The 20345-nt window shown below is 40.7% G+C and overlaps 3 protein-coding genes across 3 annotated transcripts; 2 read left to right on the forward strand and 1 right to left on the reverse strand.

Annotated features, from left to right (window-relative positions):
- The first annotated feature begins 342 nt into the window (after window positions 1-342).
- LOC115680366 (kinesin-like protein NACK1) lies at window positions 343-6073 on the forward strand. Its single transcript, XM_030604165.2, has 15 exons — window positions 343-541; window positions 1351-1715; window positions 1822-1911; window positions 1998-2098; window positions 2252-2368; window positions 2474-2555; window positions 2662-2729; window positions 2817-2876; window positions 2960-3084; window positions 3359-3557; window positions 3648-3758; window positions 3858-3950; window positions 4036-4992; window positions 5093-5412; window positions 5551-6073. Exons 2-15 carry the CDS (start codon window positions 1478-1480, stop codon window positions 5876-5878), a joined length of 2889 nt encoding a protein of 962 aa, XP_030460025.1. The 5' UTR covers window positions 343-541; window positions 1351-1477; the 3' UTR covers window positions 5879-6073.
- A 7699-nt stretch (window positions 6074-13772) lies between these two features.
- On the forward strand, window positions 13773-15428 carry LOC115680355 (reticulon-like protein B9). Its single transcript, XM_030604156.2, has 5 exons — window positions 13773-13911; window positions 14410-14590; window positions 14696-14828; window positions 14916-14985; window positions 15067-15428. The coding sequence occupies exons 1-5, from the start codon at window positions 13812-13814 to the stop codon at window positions 15234-15236; spliced, it is 654 nt and encodes a 217-aa protein (XP_030460016.1). The 5' UTR covers window positions 13773-13811; the 3' UTR covers window positions 15237-15428.
- A 13-nt stretch (window positions 15429-15441) lies between these two features.
- LOC115680352 (uncharacterized) lies at window positions 15442-18372 on the reverse strand. Its single transcript, XM_030604153.2, has 4 exons — window positions 17945-18372; window positions 17216-17611; window positions 16326-16737; window positions 15442-15938 (listed from the first exon to the last, which is right to left on the reverse strand). Exons 1-4 carry the CDS (start codon window positions 18231-18233, stop codon window positions 15737-15739), a joined length of 1299 nt encoding a protein of 432 aa, XP_030460013.1. The 5' UTR covers window positions 18234-18372; the 3' UTR covers window positions 15442-15736.
- Window positions 18373-20345: the final 1973 nt, after the last annotated feature.

Raw genomic sequence — 20345 nt, forward strand, 5'->3', positions numbered from 1 at the left:
AATAATGCAAAAAATCAAGACACAATTCCACAATTTGGGGAATAGGCCCTGTTTTTTCTTTTTGTTTTTGCTTTTTGGTCCTTTTGTCGGAAAAAATAAAAGCACATTTTTAACGTCAGATGATAACGGTTGAAATCTCAGCACCTCGGATCCGCTTCGGTCGGCGGCGACCAAAGCACGAAACGTAAAATCACAGGAGGACCAAATGAAATGGACAAGGCAAAATTTCATATTACCGTTATATTTTTTTTATATCCTACGACCCGGCGAGAAATTGGTCGCAAAAGAGCGCGAGAAATTGGAACTAGCCGTTAGAGCCGAGGTTCAAATCGGAATCCCAAACAAAGCACGCTCGCTCTCTCTCCCTCTCTCCAAAACCTGTCTCACTTGCTCTCTCGCTCTCCCTCGTTCTCTCTCTAGAACCCTCATCGACCTTCCTCTGGAGATTCGCCGTAAAGAACCCAGGTTTTGGTTTTGGTTTTCGTCGGGGGTCAGGAAGTTGGTCGTCGAAATTCTCGAGAATCTCTGCAGTTTCGGTGAGGTAAATCGCAGTTCTTTTTCCTCATTCGAATGTCTGTTCGAATTGTATCCGAGTAGTTGAAGGTGATTGATTCTGTTGCCGAAAATGAACATATGTGTGTTCAAGAAATGAAGGGTACTTCTAGTTTTCTTTTGATGATTCCGGTTGCAATTGGACTTGCTTTTTAAAGAGTCTGAACTGAGCCGAGTCTGTCTGGAATAGTTGAGTGTAGCTAGCAGATCTCGGCAAACTTGGGCAACCATGAATTCCAGTTTTAGAGAGATTGTTCCTCGACCGTAGAGAAGTAAGTTGCAGCAGATGAAAAGGCGATGAAGCTTCTCGATTGTGCTCTGGTCTTGGAGTTGCTTCTCTTCCATCGGGGGGAGAGGATACACAAAGGAAAATGCAACATGATTGTCTGATCTGGATCTAATTAAGAAGGAGAACACGAAAGTCGTCAGAATTATGAAGTTGGATCTGAAAGTTTCTTGGATTGTATTTATTCGAGTAGTGGGTTGGAGGGAAGATATAAGAATGCATATGGCTTTTCCATGTAGATTTTTTCTGAGTAGTATGTCCATTAATTGTGCTATAGCCAAATTCAAATAGAATATACTGATGCTAGCTCATGATAAAAAATCGCATTAGGGATAGATAAATGCTGAGTGCTAAAGCAATGGTTTTTTCACACCTTTTATTTTCTATTTGAAAAGAAAGTTTCTGTGGGGAGCTAGGATGTGCAAGCACTACCAAATCACTTGTTAAGTCTAGTTTGTGTAGGTTGGCTGTGATATGTTCCACTATGCTGAAAACTTGCTCTCCTTTTGTAGATAACACCTTTTGGGCTATCAGTATCAGACTTAAGGGGTCATCTTCAGCCTCTCTTGTAGAGGCTTCACCATAATCTTCTGGGTCATCTTGTTCTGCTTGATCATCTAAGGGGACACAAAGATAAAGATGACAGTTAGAGCTCCTGGAACACCAGCCTCAAAAGTAGAAAAAACACCTGTGTCAACACCAGGTGGCCCTAGATCCAGGGAAGAGAAGATCGTGGTTACAGTTCGTCTCAGGCCATTAAGCAAAAGGGAACAGTTAGCAAAAGACCAAGTTGCATGGGAGTGTGCTGATGACCATACCGTTGTATATAAGCCGCAACCCCAGGAACGAGTAGCTCAACCTGCTTCGTTCACATTTGGTACTATAGTTAATCCTCATGTTACTTTTATTTTCTAATCTTGCGATCTCTTTTAAGCTGAAGTATTGGTAAATGATGTTGAGTGATAATGTACCCATTTTGCCAGATAGAGTTTTTGGTCCTTCAAGCTTGACCGAATCTGTCTATGAGGAAGGGGTGAAGAATGTGGCTTTATCAGCTTTGATGGGTATAAATGGTAATGTTCAAGCCACACCTAAGCATTTCGAGTTCAGCTATAAATTGTGTATATTCATTGAGAAATGACACATGGATCTACTGCAGCAACCATTTTTGCATATGGACAAACTAGTAGTGGTAAGACCTATACGATGCGAGGCATAACAGAGAAGGCTGTGAATGATATTTACCAGCATATAGTGAATGTAAGCTTCACCAGCTTCTTACCCTTTTTGCTTCTGCATCTTATTGGTCATGCTAAAAGCCTAGATATCTTCACATTCTGCCTTTGTGTAGAGGGTGCTACTTGTCCCCTGTGTTATGTTATGCTTACTGATGTTCTTCTTGCTTGACTGCAGACACCAGAGAGAGACTTTTCCATAAAGATCTCTGGCTTGGAAATATACAATGAAAATGTCAGGGATTTGTTAAATTCAGAATCGGGACGCAATCTTAAGCTCTTAGATGATCCAGAGGTATTATAACATCACTGTTTCTATTATTCTGGCTCCTAACGTGATATCTTTCTTTTTCTCTGTTATTTCTTTCTCTGTTTACCAGTATCATTGTGCATCTTGCAGAAAGGAACTGTTGTAGAGAAGTTGGTTGAGGAGAAAGCAAATAATGATCAGCACTTGAGACATTTGATAAGCATTTGTGAAGGTAGATCAATGAAGCTTTGACTCGATTCTCCTTATCTTTCTGTTTTTTTCCTTATGCTTGGAATTATATGTCACCAACATAATCAACCAATCCATCTCTTTTGTAGCTCAAAGACAAGTTGGTGAAACGGCGTTGAATGATAACAGCTCACGGTCACACCAGATTATTCGGCTGGTCAGTAACCTGCTAAAACTTTTCAAAGATGCGATGTCGGGAATATTTTATGGTATCCAAAATGTGAACTATTTTTTTGGCATGCAGACAATAGAAAGCACTCTTCGTGATAAGTCAGGTTGTGTTAGATCTTTCGTTGCAAGCCTGGTAAGTCCTTGTAATTTTGTATTTGCTCTTTTACTGTAAAAGAAGTATTTGATGGTAACAAATGCTGTATGAATGACCTGCAGAACTTCGTTGATCTAGCTGGAAGTGAAAGAGCCTCACAGACACATGCTGATGGTGCTAGACTCAGGGAAGGCTGCCACATTAACCTTAGTTTGATGACTTTGACGACAGTGATTAGAAAGCTCAGGTCAGATTAACAGTCAGCAAATTCCTTCTCCTTTTACCTTTACCTGTTGATATGATGAAGTGCATCTCAACAGCAAAACAGGTTGTATGCAGTTTCTCGTTATCTGTTAACATTAGGCTTTAATTATATTGGTTTATTTTGGCCAACTCCAATTCTACTGTTAGCACTCACAAAATAGCATTCTTTTGACCTGTTAGGATTTCAGTGAATATTTTGCCTCGAAAAAATAATCAGTTACCTTATTTCCTGAACATTTACGATGGATCATCTGCAGTGTTGGAAAAAGAAGCGGCCATATACCCTACCGAGATTCAAAGCTGACACGGATACTGCAGCACTCTCTTGGTGGAAATGCACGAACTGCAATTATATGTACCTTGAGCCCAGCACTTAGCCATGTTGAACAATCACGAAATACTCTCTTCTTTGCTACTAGAGCAAAGGAAGTGACAAACAATGCTCAAGTAAACATGGTAATGATTATTCAAATATCATTTTCTTCTGATTTAAGTTTAAGAGCTCTTGCACTGATTTTAACTTTGGTCGTCTTCCTTCTTTCATAGGTCGTTTCAGATAAGCAGTTGGTGAAACATCTACAAAAGGAAGTTGCAAGATTGGAAGCTGAGCTCCAAACCCCTGAGCCGTCAAAGGAAAAAGATATGAAAATTCAACAGGTGAATTGGGAAAAGATAAATCCCATTTGTGGTTCTATGAGAAAAAAAAAAAGAAAAAAAAACTCATAATGCCTACTGATCTTTTCTGAATTTCTGTAGATGGAAATGGAAATTCAGGAATTAAGACGCCAAAGAGATCTTGCACAATCACAGGTCGATGAGCTGCGCAAAAAATTCCAAGAGGATGGGCAGGTATCCTCTTACTACTTATTATTCTGCTTTTCCATCCTGCCGCCCCATTTTCATCCATTAACTTATGCACCATCTAAATTTATAGGGCCCAAATGTACTTGAATCGCCTCGTCCTTCCGTGAAGAAATGCCTTTCTTATGCTGGTACATTGACACCGGAAGAAGGAAGGGAACTGAGCCGCATTGACAGGCCACGGAACAAATTGTTGAGACTATCTATGAGGCAGTCGTCAACTGCTCCCTTCACACTCATGCATGAGATTCGCAAACTTGAGAATCTCCAGGACCAGCTCAGAGATGAAGCAAATCGAGCTCTGGAAGTACTACAAAAAGAAGTTGCTTGTCATAGGCTGGGAAATCAAGATGCAGCTGAGACAATTGCAAAGCTGCAAGCAGAAATAAGGGAAATGTGTGCTGTCAGATCAGCAGCGCCAAAGGAAGTTGAAGTTGGAAATGTCATCGCAACTCACAAAAGTGTCGGTGCTAATCTTAAGGATGAGATAACAAGACTTCATTCACAAGGCAGCAACATTGCAGATCTTGAGGAGCAGCTTGAAAATGTCCAGAAGTCTATTGATAAACTGGTGATGTCTCTTCCAAGCAACCTTCAGAATGGCAACAATGAAGCAACGCCTAAGACAAAGAATCACACAAAAAAGAAAAAGCTGCTTCCTTTGGCTTCCAGCAACAGTGCTAACCGTTCAAATTTTATAAAATCTCCTTGCTCTCCTCTATCAGCTTCTAGACAAATTCTGGAGGCTGATTCTGAGAATAGAGCTCCTGAGAACAACTGCGAGACTGTCTCTAAGGATTCCTTGCACGAATATGAGAAAGAGAATACTGCAAAGAATGAAGACGGAGAAGTTACATCAAAGGAAGGAACTCCGGGTTATCGCCGTTCAAGTTCAGTTAATATGAAGAAAATGCAGCAAATGTTCCAAAATGCAGCTGAAGAGAATGTGAGAAGCATAAGAGCATATGTCACTGAATTGAAAGAACGTGTGGCCAAATTGCAATACCAAAAGCAGCTACTTGTTTGCCAGGTTCATTGAGGACTTTTTCTTGATTTACTTCTTCTCATCACCATCTTTTAATTTAATGCATACAGGGAGTTTCGCTCATATGAATTTTCCGTCCCTGTAGGTGTTAGAACTAGAAGCAAATGAAGCAGCTGGACATGATTTACAAGATGATGACACGAATGAGCCAGACCAGCCTCAGGTTCCCTGGAGTTTAACTTTCATGGAGCAAAGGCAACAAATCATTGAGTTATGGGATGTGTGCTTTGTATCCATCATCCACAGGACGCAGTTTTATCTGTTATTTAAAGGGGACCCAGCTGATCAAATATACATGGAAGTGGAGCTTAGGCGTTTGACATGGTTGCAGCAGCACTTGGCAGAACTTGGGAATGCAAGTCCTGCGCATGTGGGAGATGAACCCATTGTGTCACTATCATCGTGGTCTCTCTCTCTCTCTCTCTCTCTCTCTCCACACACACACACACGAACACAGAGAGACATAAATACTATGCGTCAGTTGTGTGAAATTTAGACAAACTAAGCTATAAAATTCTAACATATTGGCTTGCTTACTTTCAGCATTAGAGCATTGAAACGGGAGAGGGAGTTTCTGGCCAAAAGGTTGACCTCACGTTTGACTGCGGAGGAGAGAGATGCATTATACATTAAATGGGATGTCCCACTTGAGGGGAAGCAGAGGAAGCTGCAGTTTGTAAACAAACTTTGGACAGATCCTCATGATCCCCAACATATACAGGAAAGTGCTGAGACAGTGGCCAAACTCGTTGGGTTTTCTGGAAGTGGAAACATGTCAAAGGAGATGTTTGAGCTTAATTTCGCAGTTCCTGCTGATAAAAGGCCGTGGATCATGGGGTGGAACCAAATCTCAAACCTTCTTAATTTGTAAACTACCATGTTGATTCTGTAAGTGCACCTTTCATATCTCTTCTCTTGTACATGGAAATAGAACTTGGAGCTACTCTCCGACGTTCTGATTTTCCCCAAAATGGAATGGTGGCTCTAGTATATTATGCAACATCAGCATTTGACAATATTCTTTTTGTAATTCTTATCAACTAAATAAAGAAAATTGGTTATTCCAGCCCCCCCCCCCCCCCCCCAACATCTTCACTGTTTCAGATTCATTGTGCTTCACTGAGCTTATTTACTTGGAATGGAATGGAGTTCTGTGTGATTGTGGAATTACTTGAAAGTAGTATGTAATGTGAGTTTAATCACAAGTATGACGTGCAAAAGAAAAGCATTAATTAAGGGGCCGGGATGTGTTGGGATTCTCACATGGCCTGCCTTTGATCAGTGTTGATTAATGTCCAAGCAACTAAAGCTGTCGTATTGAGAAACCAGGCATATTGGAAGAGGGTTTAGTAGCACTCAATTGGGGTCACCTGATATGAGAATTGCATATGCTGTGGTTGGTACTCAGTAACTCATGAGCAAGAAATTCCTTCGATCATGCATTCTTTATATTTTGCTTATCTATGCCTTGATACTTGTTAACTCCTTAACAAGAAACTTCCTGTAGATCAGGACGTACAAGAATGAACGACAGATGGGAATGAAATACATGGAAGAAGCACTAAAAACTGGAGATGAGTACATGTGGTGATGACCAACTTATTTGTATCACAAGCAGTGCCTCCACACAGACTGATACATATTGAAAACCACATCAGGACTATAAGTACATTACCGCCTAATCTCAACTCAGATTTCCACTACATAATAAGGTCCATGTAATATGCTTTTAAAGAAAACAAACATGCTCCATGATAGAACTGTCTTAGCATTTGGGAAACGGAGTTCCACAAGTACTTGCAACCTTCCTGGCATTAGGAGAGTTCACAAACTTCTTCAGGCTGGGATTCTTGAGGTACTGGCAAAGGCAGGGTTTCTGCTCCTTGATCTTGGTGCAGCATAGTTTAGATGGTGGAGTTGATGACACAATCGAATTAGCACACGAGCTAAGTTCTGTCGGTTTGCACGTTACCGCCATAGTGATCTGCGCTTCAGCTAGAAGCAGCAATAGCAAAGAGCAGAACACAATGGATGGTGCCTTCATTTGCTGTGTGCTTCAGAGAGAGAGAGAGAGAGAGAGAGATGGTTGGTTTAGTGTGTGAGGTGTTGGCTTGAAGTACCCTCTCTATTTATAGAGAAAATACCGGTAAAAGGAAAAATGTTTTACCCCAATTAGGATGGGAAAAAAGATGAAAATTTTCACATGGGTTGATTTGCTTTGTTAGTTGAGAAAAGATAAAGAAAGAGACATCCTTTGGTTGGCCATTGCTTTTGGTAGATTCAGTTTGGGCAAAAGGAGGATAATTAATTGACGGCTCCACTCCCAAGTGGTAGTAGCACAGGAAAGAATGGTTTGACAAGTGCTCTTGGTGAATTTCAAACTCGACTTTCTCAGCTGTGCATGAACAGTATGTTCTGATCATAGCTATCTGTGGCAATGTAAGTTTGGCCATGGAAATTTTTCTAACTTCGATGGAGAGGCTGGGGTAGAGTTTTGGTACTGTTTCATACCAGTTCTTGGACAATTGCCTTCTTGAAATCCTACAAACTACTTACTTCCTGCTAATGCAAACTTAGCTAATTAGTTGGTTTTGTCGATTCCTTTTTTTGGTCGATTCCTATATGATTCCTACCAAAGATTATAATCTTGATAGCATAAAAAGCACAATTGAAAACACTAACTAGTTGTCAAGGGTGTTGCGGAAACAAGCGATCTGTAACGACCCAGTCCAACAAGAGCGGGGAGTGGTCGCCGGGGCCAGAGGGCCTGGACAAGAAGCGACTCTCAAGAGGCTTCTAAGATGGTAAAGGAGGTAGGAATGAACCGAATTGTGCACCGAATAGGAGAAAGTGATTCTGGAATATATATGAAAACTGAAATTAATTCACGGTGGCGCCTTTTGACGTAACAGCAACGCTTAGCTTTGAAACTCTTAAGTTAAGCGTGCTCAGGTAGGAATTTCCTAATCATACCAGCACGGGCCATCTCTAGTAATATTTTCTCATTAACTCTGCAACATGTTATGGTTCATAAGCACTAGTACGATGTCTCACTATACCTTCCTTCATGCAGAATTTGTTTAATAGCTCCGAGTAAAACTCCATGCTACTGTCAGTCCGCACATGCTTGATCGACTCACTAGTCTCATTTTCAATCAAAGCTCTCAATTGCCATCTCTTAAGTTAAGCGTGCTCGGTAGGAATTTCCTAATCATACCAGCACGGCCATCTCTAGTAATATTTTCTCATTAACTCTGCAACATGTTATGGTTCATAAGCACTAGTACGATGTCTCACTATACCTTCCTTCATGCAGAATTTGTTTAATAGCTCAGAGTAAAACTCCATGCTCTTGTCGTCCGACATGCTTGATCGACTCACTAGTCTCATTTTCAATCAAAGCTCTCAATTGCCGCGATCCTAGCAACAACATCAAACTTGTGCTTAAGCACAAACACCTAGGTCTTCCTCGAGTAGTCATGCACAACTGTTAGCATAAATCTGACACTCTTCCTTGAAGGAAATCACGACAACCTGCAAACATCCAAGTGAATCGTCTCCAAAATCTCCGTGGTTTCTCTAATTGTAGTACTGAACTGTACTTTCCGCCGTTGATCTAAGTCATAACATTTGCATACATTTAGTCCGTCAACAACGTAACCACATAGTAGATCCCTTTCATTCAGAACTTTCAGGCTTCTCTCGCTAATATGCATCAAACTCATATGTCACAATTTAGACTCTCAAACAGATACATACGACATCTTCGCAGCAAAATTCATCACTGTCTCACCTTGAAACTCATACAAGCCATTGTACTTGATTCCTCTCATTATCACTAAGACACCTCGAGTGACTTTCGAAATTCCACATTCTGAGGTATAACAACACCCCAGTTGAATCTAAGGCACTCAAGGAAATCAGGTTCTTTTTCAACTCTGGAACATGCCTCACTTCAGTCAATGTTCTCACAATACTATCATGCATTTTGATTTTAACATTACACCTTAAAGCTCATACAAGCCACTGTGCTTAATTCCTCTTATTATCACCAAGGCACTTCGAGTAACTTTTGACATTCCACATTCTGAGGTATACCAACACCTAGTTGAATCTAAGGCAGTCAAGAAAATCAAGTTCTTTTTCAACTATGGAACACGATTCACTCCAGTTAATGTCCTCACAATACTATCATGCATTTTGATTCTAACATCACCAACACCCACAATATCGCACTCAACATTGTTTCCAAGCTGTACTTTACTACTATTCATACATTGATAAATAGTAAACCAGTTCATATTACAACCATAATCCATCCGCCAAACGACAAATCATTAGTGACAAATAAGACATAATCAGTACTATCCGAATTACTATTAGCTATAACTGCAAAATCATCAATAGACTCAACTCAATTCCCTTACCATTGTTGTTTTTCAACTTATGACAATCCATTCTAAGATGCCCCCTCTTGTCACAACTCTAACGGACAACACCACCAATCCTAGACTGACTACATCTGTTCGAGTTTATACTACTTCTGCTAACATAAGTACAAGTTCTTCTTCTATTTTCACCTACTAAAGCTATAGACACTGATTTACCACATTCTCTTCTGCAGATGTCATCACACATAAGCAAATCTCGAATCTCATCAAACGTCAAGCTTGTTGATCTAGATGAATTATTAACAGCAATAACAATAGTATTTCAACTATCAGGCAATGAGGATAATAGAATCAAAATATATACCTCATCTTCAAAGTCAATTTCAACTGAACTCAACTGACTAACGATAACATTGAATTCATTGATATGATATGAAATTAGCACACCTTCACTCATCTTCAAATTAAACAGACATCGCACTAAATAGACCTTGTTGATCGCAGATGGCTTTTCATACATGTCCGATAGGGTTTTCATCAAGCCCGTAGTGGTCTTCTCTCTCACGATGTTAAATGCGATGTTACGAGCCAACGTCAGCCGAATAACACCCAACACTTGTCTATCCATCAATTCTCATTCAGTTCGCTTCATCAACTCAGGTTTCTCCCTAGGTAGGAATAAGTGCAAATTCCTCTGTATAAATAATCTCCAATTTGCATCTTCCAAAGACCAAAATCATTCCCATCAAATCTGTCGATTTTTACTTTTCTTCTTCCATCGCTATCGATTCACTTCTAACTTAATCAAGCCTAGCTCCGATACTAATTGTTGCAGAACAAGCAATTGGACAATAAAATAAATCAAATAAGATAAAAAAAATCGGACACCAGATTTACGTAGTTCGGTCGTAGTGACTTACATCCACGGGTAGATCAAGCGACACAACGGAAATTACAATAATACTCGAGTTATTCAAACATTCTCAGCATTTCCCAAGCCCCCAATTACACTCAATAACTCACACAGTATTTAACTCCAAAATTACTCATGAAATAATCTCTCAATCTCACGAAAGAATTAACAAAATTTTAACAAAAGAATTTCTTGGCCAAATCACTCGTACTTTTTCTCTGATCTCACGCACGAAGAAAACGCGAAGATGTAATTCAGAAAATTACCCATAGCCCACGCTTATCAACAACGGTGCCAGAATCAATGCATGAACAAAATATACTTTTGAACCTTTGACTCAAACGAGGATTTTATTTCCTGTTTTGTTTCTTCTTTTCTTTCTTTGGCTCCATCAACAAGTCCACACTTTTCCTCCTTTTCTTTATTGTTTTCTTTTCACTATCAAAGTTCTATTCCTTGACTCGAACGTGAAAAATATTGAAGTGGGCTTCAACGATGAAGCAATTTCCAAAACTTGGTCTCAGATTTCTCGCCTTTGTTTATTTATTTCCGAAATTCAGATTTTCGCTTTGGTCTCAAACTCGAGACATAATCTAACGGAGGGGAATACATAAAGCGTTATGGCCTTTTGCCACTTTCCGGAAAGCAGAAAATCCTTGTATATCGTTATAAAAAGCCATTAAAAGCTTAATATGAATAAGAAGAGTGCCAAGATTTCATGAAGATTTGTCGGTCGCATGGTCTGATCCGATTGTATTTAGGACGGAACACTTTGATCATTTTCCAAAAAGCCGTCTGCTTGGAGGAAAAAGGGGTTCCTTCAAGGTTACCTGTTGTTCCCTTCCCATTTCAGCCTTTGCAAATGTACTTGGAAAAGGCAAAGATCTACTTGCAACAGTGAAGCACAATCTGCTGAATTGCAGATCACACCATTAATGAAGAAAGATATCCTGAGTGAATTGAGGAGGTGCCATTTTTCTCTATGGCTCTAACCATAAATGATAGAGCAAACCCCTTTTCATTTCCAGCAACTCCTGAAAAGCTATTACAAAAAAAAAAAAGAAAAATTGTAAGTAAACCCCGCTCAATGTGAAGCAGCTGACTTATCTTGGTAATGATGGCCAAGCATGGAAGCGTGGAGGCAGCTTTTAAGCACCATTCTTGTGCTTTCGGTGATGCTGATATGAGTAAATTTGGGCAATCATGCAACTTCCTCATCACTGGTTCATCCATATATACATGTATGACATCATTCTATATGATGGTCAATTAGCTTTTCATTTATAGTGTATTTTATTGTGAAGGCCTGGCACAGAATTGCTTGCTTGTAAAATGATCAGAGGGTAAAGTCCATTGTCTGCCTCTAGTCTGGCAGTTTTTACAATAGCCAAACTGATTCATATAAAATGTTGTGATTGTGTAGCTTTTTTGTTGGAAACAATACTTAAATTTGTTTACTGGCAGAAAGTACTTCAAAAAAACATTCTTTTAATCGCGCAACCACGTTGCTTCGTTAGATCTGACATTTAGAGAGCACAACAAGGCTTGAATTTATATTGTTGTGTCTTGTATAATAGGAAACTGAACTGTTCTGTACTAAGCATGCTTAAACACGATTTGTTTATTATAGTCCAATCGGTGAATTTCGGGAAGAATTTCGATATTCTATAGAGAAGTTGACGGTGGCTTCTATTGAATCTGTTGATGGGAGTTTAATCATTGTGAGCCCACTGTCTCAAGAAGACAATCATTAAGGGAGTGATTGAGTCCTATTGAACGAGCAAGCATGCAATTCAAAAGGTGGAGAGGATCATGATTAGGGGAGCCCACCACCAATGATATCAAGCACTCTTTTTGACTATTGCAACACTTTTTTCCTTAAGGCTCAACTTTGGCAACTCACACTGAGGTAAGTTTTGAACAGCAATTGCTGATGCAATTTATTTTTTCACCCTTGAAACTATTATTCAAGCAATCTTTTATCCTCCCATATATTTTCCTAAACTGGACCTAAGTAAAACCTTAAACTGTTTCATCCCCTCAGGATCCCCAAAATGTAAAGCAACGAAAGGGTATTCCCACCTTCCAGGAAAAACAAAGATTTGGAGGAATTGGGGTCAAAGGGTGTAGGTACCGGCACATTAAAATAAGAAACGCATTTATGGAGCCCGCCGTCCTTGCAATGCAAACGGACAGGCCGCAGAGGCCCCTCTCGGAGCTTCGGCTCCCTCTCTTTAGTGAGGTTACCTCTTAACCAAGCACCAATGATCCAAGAAGAGCCCCTGGTTATGAGGTTGTCGACTATTAAACGCAGCTCAACATGCACACAATCAAATGTAGCTATTTTGCGCAAGTTAAATGGGGCTTGAAAATTTATTCGAAAAATGTGAATTGTCGTGATGGATCCAAAATCAAACAAGAGATCATAATTAAATAGATGAAAAAGGACATATAATTCCAAAAGTTCTTTTTAAACAGTGAAAACAATGTCGGATGTTGATGTATCAAGCAAATTTTGGACTGGTACTTTCAACGACAAAAGATAAAGAAAAGACATAAACATGGAAAAGAAAACTGTTTCTTTGCCCCCTTCTCCCTGTAGCAATCTTTTAGATTCCTTGGAGACTTGAGGACACGAATCACACTGTATGATCACAAAGAACAATTCGCTCATAGGGTTTTAGGTTAAGGCAACCACCACATTCACACTTGTGAAGGAAACTCCACTTTGGACTTCTTTTCAAGACTAGGGAAGGAAACTCCACTTTTTGAAGATCAAGTAGAAACCACTACCCTAATGTATAGCAACTCGTGCTCTACCGAATCCCTTTTGCTACCTCATTCCTGAATTTACATGTATTTTAGACTGAAAAATGCCATCCGACATTACAAGAAGCTTAGCAAAAAGAGTGTAAAATAGAAGATCCGATGCCCCTTGTTGAAAATATAACGTTTAGATTGATATCCATCACAACTTATGGAATATATATACTAGTATTGACGTTCCAACCAACTCTGCATTTCCATTTCCATTACTGCAAAAATACGGTCACGCGAAACTTGAGGACCCTTCAGTAACTTCTCGACACGCGACTTATCCATCAAGTTAGCACCTTGAATAGCTTTTTGCCTTGGCCCTTTGATCAAACTTCGGTGTCAAAACTAGGCTTGTTTCTTGCTTGAGCCTTTTGTTGGGTCTTTATGAACCTTTTCACCATTTTCTTCGGGTGCTTCCTTCTCAATTGCTCATACAACATCGGCACAAGAGGTGCTTTTCAGAACTAGAGGCCACATAACAAGATTAGAATAATTTTCAGGGTAGCGTACATGCAAAGCTAAGTTCAAAGGCCAAACTCTAAAGGCATTCCTTGCTTCTTTTCTACCAACTTTACTTTCCTACCAAGCTTAGAATTGTTGTGCTTCGTATATAACATAGCTGAATTGTAATATAGCGTCACATACCTAGACGAAATCAAACTCATCCCAAGTCCTTGAAAAAAATGCCAGTCTACCCATCTGATTCCGACAACGACACAGCGCCACCGGGGAAACTGTTTGGTCGCACAAGGCCGATGCACGAAGTACTTGGTGGAGGACAAGGTAGTGAGTGACCGTATATATAAGTTCCTCTATACTCTGTAAGGCATTTTGAGGATTTAATCGATAGTGCATTTGCATTGATAATTGAGTGTTTTGAGATCTTATTGAAAAAAGGAGTCCTTGCCGATCATGCACTCTCGTATATACTCAGGAAAAGCTACCGATCAGATAACGATTTGAGGTTTCTTTCAGTTGTCTTATACAAGAGGTTCTCACAGAAATTTTCCATATAAAACCTTAATTATTTCAGGACAAGGTTTATCATACTTTAAATGTTATCAATCTATACCCATACCTTCATCTCTATCAGCTGATCACATAGAAATGCACTCAATCTGCCTGTGAGTCATGAGTGTAGTACCAGAGGTTGACTAGGTGTTTCTCGTTAGCCTCTCTGCAATAAGTAGTTCCCTCCCTCTTGCTTCTGTTGTCCTCCATTAAGGTCTTGGATCCTCGTCTATTTCTCCGTGATTTTTTCGCCGGCCTTTGACTGCGCAGTGGCGGATATATTGCTGTGGAGGAACAGAAACTTCTCCGCGGCACTCTTGGCCGGGACGACGTTGATATGGTTTCTGTTCGAGGTCGTGGAGTACAATTTCGTGACCCTCTTATGTCATATCTCCATCACAGCAATGCTGGGGATCTTCATATGGCAAAAGGCCGCAGAGATCATGAATTGGTGCTTCTCTTAACCTCTTCTGCAATACCATAATCATCTCAAAATCGTCCCACAAATCCCACTTTTGACTAACCATTCCCCAACTTGACCAATTAATCTTCTCAGGGAAGCTCCCCAGATCCCACAGGTCATGTTTACGTTTGATTATGTCGCTTCAACCTTTCATGGAAGATTCAACCAGCTCTTGTCGAAGCTGATCGACATTGCAAGCGGGAGAGATTTTGGTCAATTCATATTGGTACAGACTCGACCAATTCTTTGCTCTTCCTAAAATTCATTGTCAACGTCAATTAGAAGCATTGAAGCAATTCATTGTTTCCCTCAGGCAATTATCATTCTCTACGTGTCGTCAGTGATTGGAAGCTGCTTCAGCTTCTTGAACCTCCTCTATCTGGGTAAGATTATTCTCATCCGCTGGTCAATTTGAGATCTTGTGGTAACGGTTGCCGACATGGCTTGGTTGATGTCGATATCAGGGCTTTTCTGCATGGAGACGGTGCCATTCCTGTACGACCGGTTCGAGGAAGAAGTCGACATGCTGGTTGGCAGGATGGTAAGGGAGATGAGGAGGGTTTACAGAAGGTTTGATGCGCAATTTCTGAACAAGATTCCGAGGGGGCCGGTCAAAGAAAAGAAAACCAGATAGATTCATGCTCATACGACTACATAGACATAAAAGTCCGACGATGCCAGAAGCTTCATACCCCACAGGAAGAGTTAATTTCTTTTTGTTGTAAAGTAACTAAGCATGTAATTATATATGTAAATGGTGTCTGCGAAATTCTTGCAGCTTAGTAAAAATCAAATAAGATGAATGAATCAACAGTTCACGTGAGAACAGAGATTAAGTTAAAAGAAGCAACTTGGACCAGCATCTTCTATGAATTTCATTACACCCAAATCTGCCAGAAGGGGAATCGAATTGCAGCTTGCATCTGGAAGCTGCAATCAATTTGTCAGAGAGTAATCAACTAGCAGCTAAACCATCTGAGTGCCTTCTCCAGCAACTTCAGAGACATTTAAGCCAGATTATTAACATAATTATCTCTAAACTGCAAAAGAATTAGAAGACCGGTTCTTTTCCATGAATTTCATTGACCAACGGCTAACTAAAGTAGGTTAAAATAGCCAATGTGGATCAAAATATCACACCGGTACAGTACTTGAAGCCCTCATCTTTTCTGTCTTGGCACGTAGCCTTTCCATGAACGCGGGGTTTGCTCTTAGTCTGTCCTTGACATATGAAGCTCGGGCGTCATCCACCAGCTTATTAGCTTTACCGGCCTCCTCAATGAGGGATAACAAAGTCCGAAGGCAATCCTTTCTATTTTCTTCTCTATGCTCAAACCTGCGATGGCGAGAAAAGAACGTTTAGATCAGCAAGGGATTATGCAGTACAAGTTGCCCAAGTACCGATAAAGGTGCAACCGCACACAAATTTATGCATTTAAATTAGTTAAACAATTACATGCAAGTACGTGTGAACATGATTATGTCATAACCTTACAAGAGACAGACAAGTCTAGCTAATAGTCCTTAGCAAAAGAAACAAGATGCAGAAACATAGACCCATCACCCAAAATCATGGTAAGAGAAGAGTCGTCTCCATGTAAGGAAGGTACCATTTCTTGATAGTTAATGGCCATTCAGGAACACAAAAAAAAGGCCATGGTATGTATATTTACCACACAATCTGGAAAAAGAATTAAACATGTCTTTTCTTACTTAACATTACCTTTCACTGGTGATCATGAGCTCGTCTTTCCCTGGATTATACCGCTTTCCAACAAGTTCTCTCAGACGCCGAAATTGATACTTTGAAAGCCCGAGCTCTTTCACAGTCACAGCCATTTTCACCTTCCTATTCTTTGGATGCCACGCATCACCACCGGGAGCAAACACTACACGGGTTTGCCAACGAAGTATTGGTCCCTCACCTGGTGGGTCATCTGAATCTTTTTTCTTATCAGGGACAGCAGTCTCATCAAACTGTGGGGCTTCCTTTTCCATCATCTTTGCATATTTCATCACCATCTCATCTTCAAACTTCTTAAATAGTTCGAAGGCTTCTTCAGGTTGAAGCTCGCCTCTCTCACACATATCTCCCAACTCATTGAACTTTTCTTCCACTTCTTTCTTCATCTCATCTGCAGAAGCATTTCATTGAGACAAAAATCCAGCAAGACAGCTGCAACTTAAAATATAACAGAAGTGCAATAGACGATAAAAAGGAGAATCATGTAACCAACTTGCAATGAACTATGAAGGTAAGAAAGAAATAAATGAGGCTCCAAAGATCATAATTTCATCACCACATTCATGACCTTAGTGTAACACTAAGGAGTGCATCCACGAAGTAAGGAGTCTTAGGAACAACTTAAGGGCCCCATCTCCTTTTCAAACAAAAATGGGAGTGTGCATGAAAAAATTCTAATGCAGTTAACTCCAAGCCAAAAGTAAAAAAAAAAAAATCATGCAAATTAACATTGTACTTATTCTTCACTTTGGCTTGCACTCGCTGAACTCTTAACTCTAGAGATCCATTCAGTTAGAGGTACGCCTGTGTCTGCTTTGACTTTATTCACACAATATCAAGCACTTCAGAACCGAAGAACAGAAACATACCTGGAAGAAGCTCATCCCAAGAAAGCATGTCCTCCAAAACCTGCTCACACTCCTTGGTGTCCATCAAGTAACCATGCCTGACCGCCTCCTCAACGATTTCGTCCCATTTCTTGTCGTCCATATTGAAGTACTCATCTTGCACCATTCTCTTCATCACAATGTCTCTCGCATTGTACAAGTTGTCGATCTCCTCATCCGTCTCGTGCAGATCCTCGAAATCGGATTCAAACTCGGCGTCCTTAACATCATCAATAGGCTGCATCTGGAGTTCGTCCACCAGCTCGTCGTCCGTCTCCTCGTGCTTCCCCGCCGACTTCCTCTGCAGGATTGCTTCCAGGATCGACGGCAGGGCCTCCTCATCGCCCTTGAAGTACTTCTCTATCCTCATCTTGAGCTCTAAACACAAACGAAAGAACGAAACGAGGAACAACGAATGAACAACCCGGCCCAACAGAGCAAACTTCAAAGAGACCAAACCCCTGCAGAATTCATTCAAAAGGCGAGACCCACAAGGCCTACGGGAACAGAAATGTCGAAAGCATCGAACATTTACAAATGTAAAGACGAAGCAACATCTTCCAGGGCAATATTTAGCTACGACCAGAACCCATCTCAGCAATGCGCAGGACACAAAACGCGATCTTCAGCAGACACGACCAGATGAATGCGATGCGAAGACCCAATGATGACCCGAATTGAATCCCCGAAGCAGAGGCCCGAAGATCTCACCTTTATTGCCGACATCCTTGACATCGAGGGAGGCCGCTTTCTTCTGAGACGCGGCGTGGACCGCGACCTCCTTCGCCTCCGGCGGCGCCAAGCCCGTCTCGGAAGGGGCGGCGGCGGCGGCTTCGGGGGTTTCGCCGGAGGAGTCGTCCCCGGAGGAGTAGAACCTGGGCAGAGGCGGAGCACGCTCGGAGAACGATGGGGGCGAGGGGTTTACGGCGGGTTTAGCGGTCGGAGGGCGAAGGAGAAGGCCTCGTGCGTAGATGGAAGCGTTTCTCAGTACTCTGTTCATGGCTGTCTCCGTCTCTCTCTCTCTCTCTCTCTCTCTCTCTCTAGGGTTTTACGGTGGTTCTTGGTTTCATCATAGCCATCTCATGTTAAGTAAAAGGGCGTGCAAAAGGAACCGATGACCACCCGGATCTTTGGAACCGGATCGGATCAGTTCAGAATCAGTGGTTCTTAAGAGAATTGACGGGTACCGGTCCGGTTTGATATGGAGCTGCTCACCCGGACCGGACTGATAATATTGTGTATTCTAATTCTTTTGTATTTTGTCATCAAGAGGGTATCATTTTGCATCGAATTCGATGGTGATAATGTCAAGTATGAGAATTAAGATGAGCACAAGATAATAGTTGTCGGAGGATCAATAGAAATTTGAGCGTTAGATGGACTTGGACAAGCAAATGGGTGATTGGAGATTTGATTGCATTCGATTATCTACAAAAGTCGAAGAAGTGCAACAAATATGGTCAAAAGATATTTGAATGGAGAGAATTTTGAGGAAATGATGGTGAATGGGCTGGTGCAATATTTGAATGGAGAGAATTTCAATGGATGGATTTTGGGAACAACTTTGACAGGAAAGATTGGTGACAAGCGTCAATCGATCAACACCAAACAAAGTTTTTCTTTCCAACTTGCAAGGACAAAATCGCAATTGATGCAGCAATGGAAAGGGGATCTTGATGGACAAAAACCAAGATGAAAAGTTCTAATAGAATGGTACAGCTTGGGCAATCTTCTTATCCTCAATCCCTATTCCAATTCCTCTCCAAACCGAGCGGGGGAAGGCAGCGAATGCCAATGTTGTCGGACTTGCATCGTCGAGATTAGAAATGTCGGAAAAAACTGGGCTAATGCCACCAGGGCCACAATATCGCTAGAAACCCGCAAAGTATTAGTCAATGATACCAACAAGTCTAATAATGTTGATGGAGGTCCATCGTTGCAGAAACTATCACGACAGAGCATTAGAAGTCATTGGGTTTGCTGCAAGTGACTCGGCCAAGCAAGGACTTCGTGACTAGGCTTCATGTGAAGCTTGGTGCAGTTCAGTTCTTGGATGGATCCATGGAACCAACGGGCGGTTCCCGATTCCAATTTTTTTGTACTGGTCATGAGTGGGTGGTCCCGATTTCAGGGTGGGAACTGCCCATCCGGACCGTGCTCACCCCTAATCTTAAGCTGAAGCTCACTCAAAAGAGTCAACAATTAGAGCTAACTGAAAATAAATAAATAAATAAGAGAAAGGGGAAAATCGGACTTGAATTAGTAGATAACGTGTATATATATATATATATATATGAAAAAAAGTACTAAAATTATATTGGATGTACGAGTCATACCATCTTAAAATAAGAAATATATATATCTAGAAGGACACATACAGTACATAACACCACGACCACGGCAATGCCTATTTGGAATTGGTCGTGATTTTTCGGATAATTTTGTATCGTCGCATTGCCCTCCAAAATCTAATTATATCGGCAGATATGATGTGTAAATCTAATAATTTTCGTCTATATTTTGGATGCCGATAGCTTATACAATATTTCTGATTCTGAGGCTTTACCTCTCATCCATTAGCTTACTCTATTAAGTCATTTTTGGGCTGATTAATTTCATCTTACTTGGGTATTGATTGCTCTGTTGTAATGAATTTATTTTCCCAATCAACTTCCTATCTCTACTATCATACAGGGACTAATACAAAATAAAGTACTAACATTTCTCGCGATAATATATTTAAGATCCTAAATTTTTCATTTCGTACATTTAAATCCTAAAACTTGCAACTTGGATGCACTTAACTCCTTTGATCAACTCCGTTGATTTTAAGTGGACGGAAAATGCCGAGGGACCCTTTTATTATTTCTGTCGATCCTATCATGGCCGTCAATAAAAAAAACGAGAGACCACCCGGGTTTTCCTTCCGAGTAAAGTGGAGCCTCGAATGTATGAAATGCGAGTTTTAGGACTCATGTGATAAGTTTTCGGTCACTTGCCACAGTTGCCGTACTTATGTATATCACATGAATAGTTCCCTCAATTGAAATTGATTTTGATGAAAGTGGCTCCATTGACCAGGATCTTTCACCATGAATCAAGATCATCATTT

The sequence above is a fragment of the Syzygium oleosum genome, unplaced genomic scaffold, assembly GCF_021117445.2.
Source record: "Syzygium oleosum isolate NSW1041296 unplaced genomic scaffold, Sole_v2.1 Sole_v2.09, whole genome shotgun sequence".
NCBI lineage: Eukaryota > Viridiplantae > Streptophyta > Magnoliopsida > Myrtales > Myrtaceae > Syzygium > Syzygium oleosum.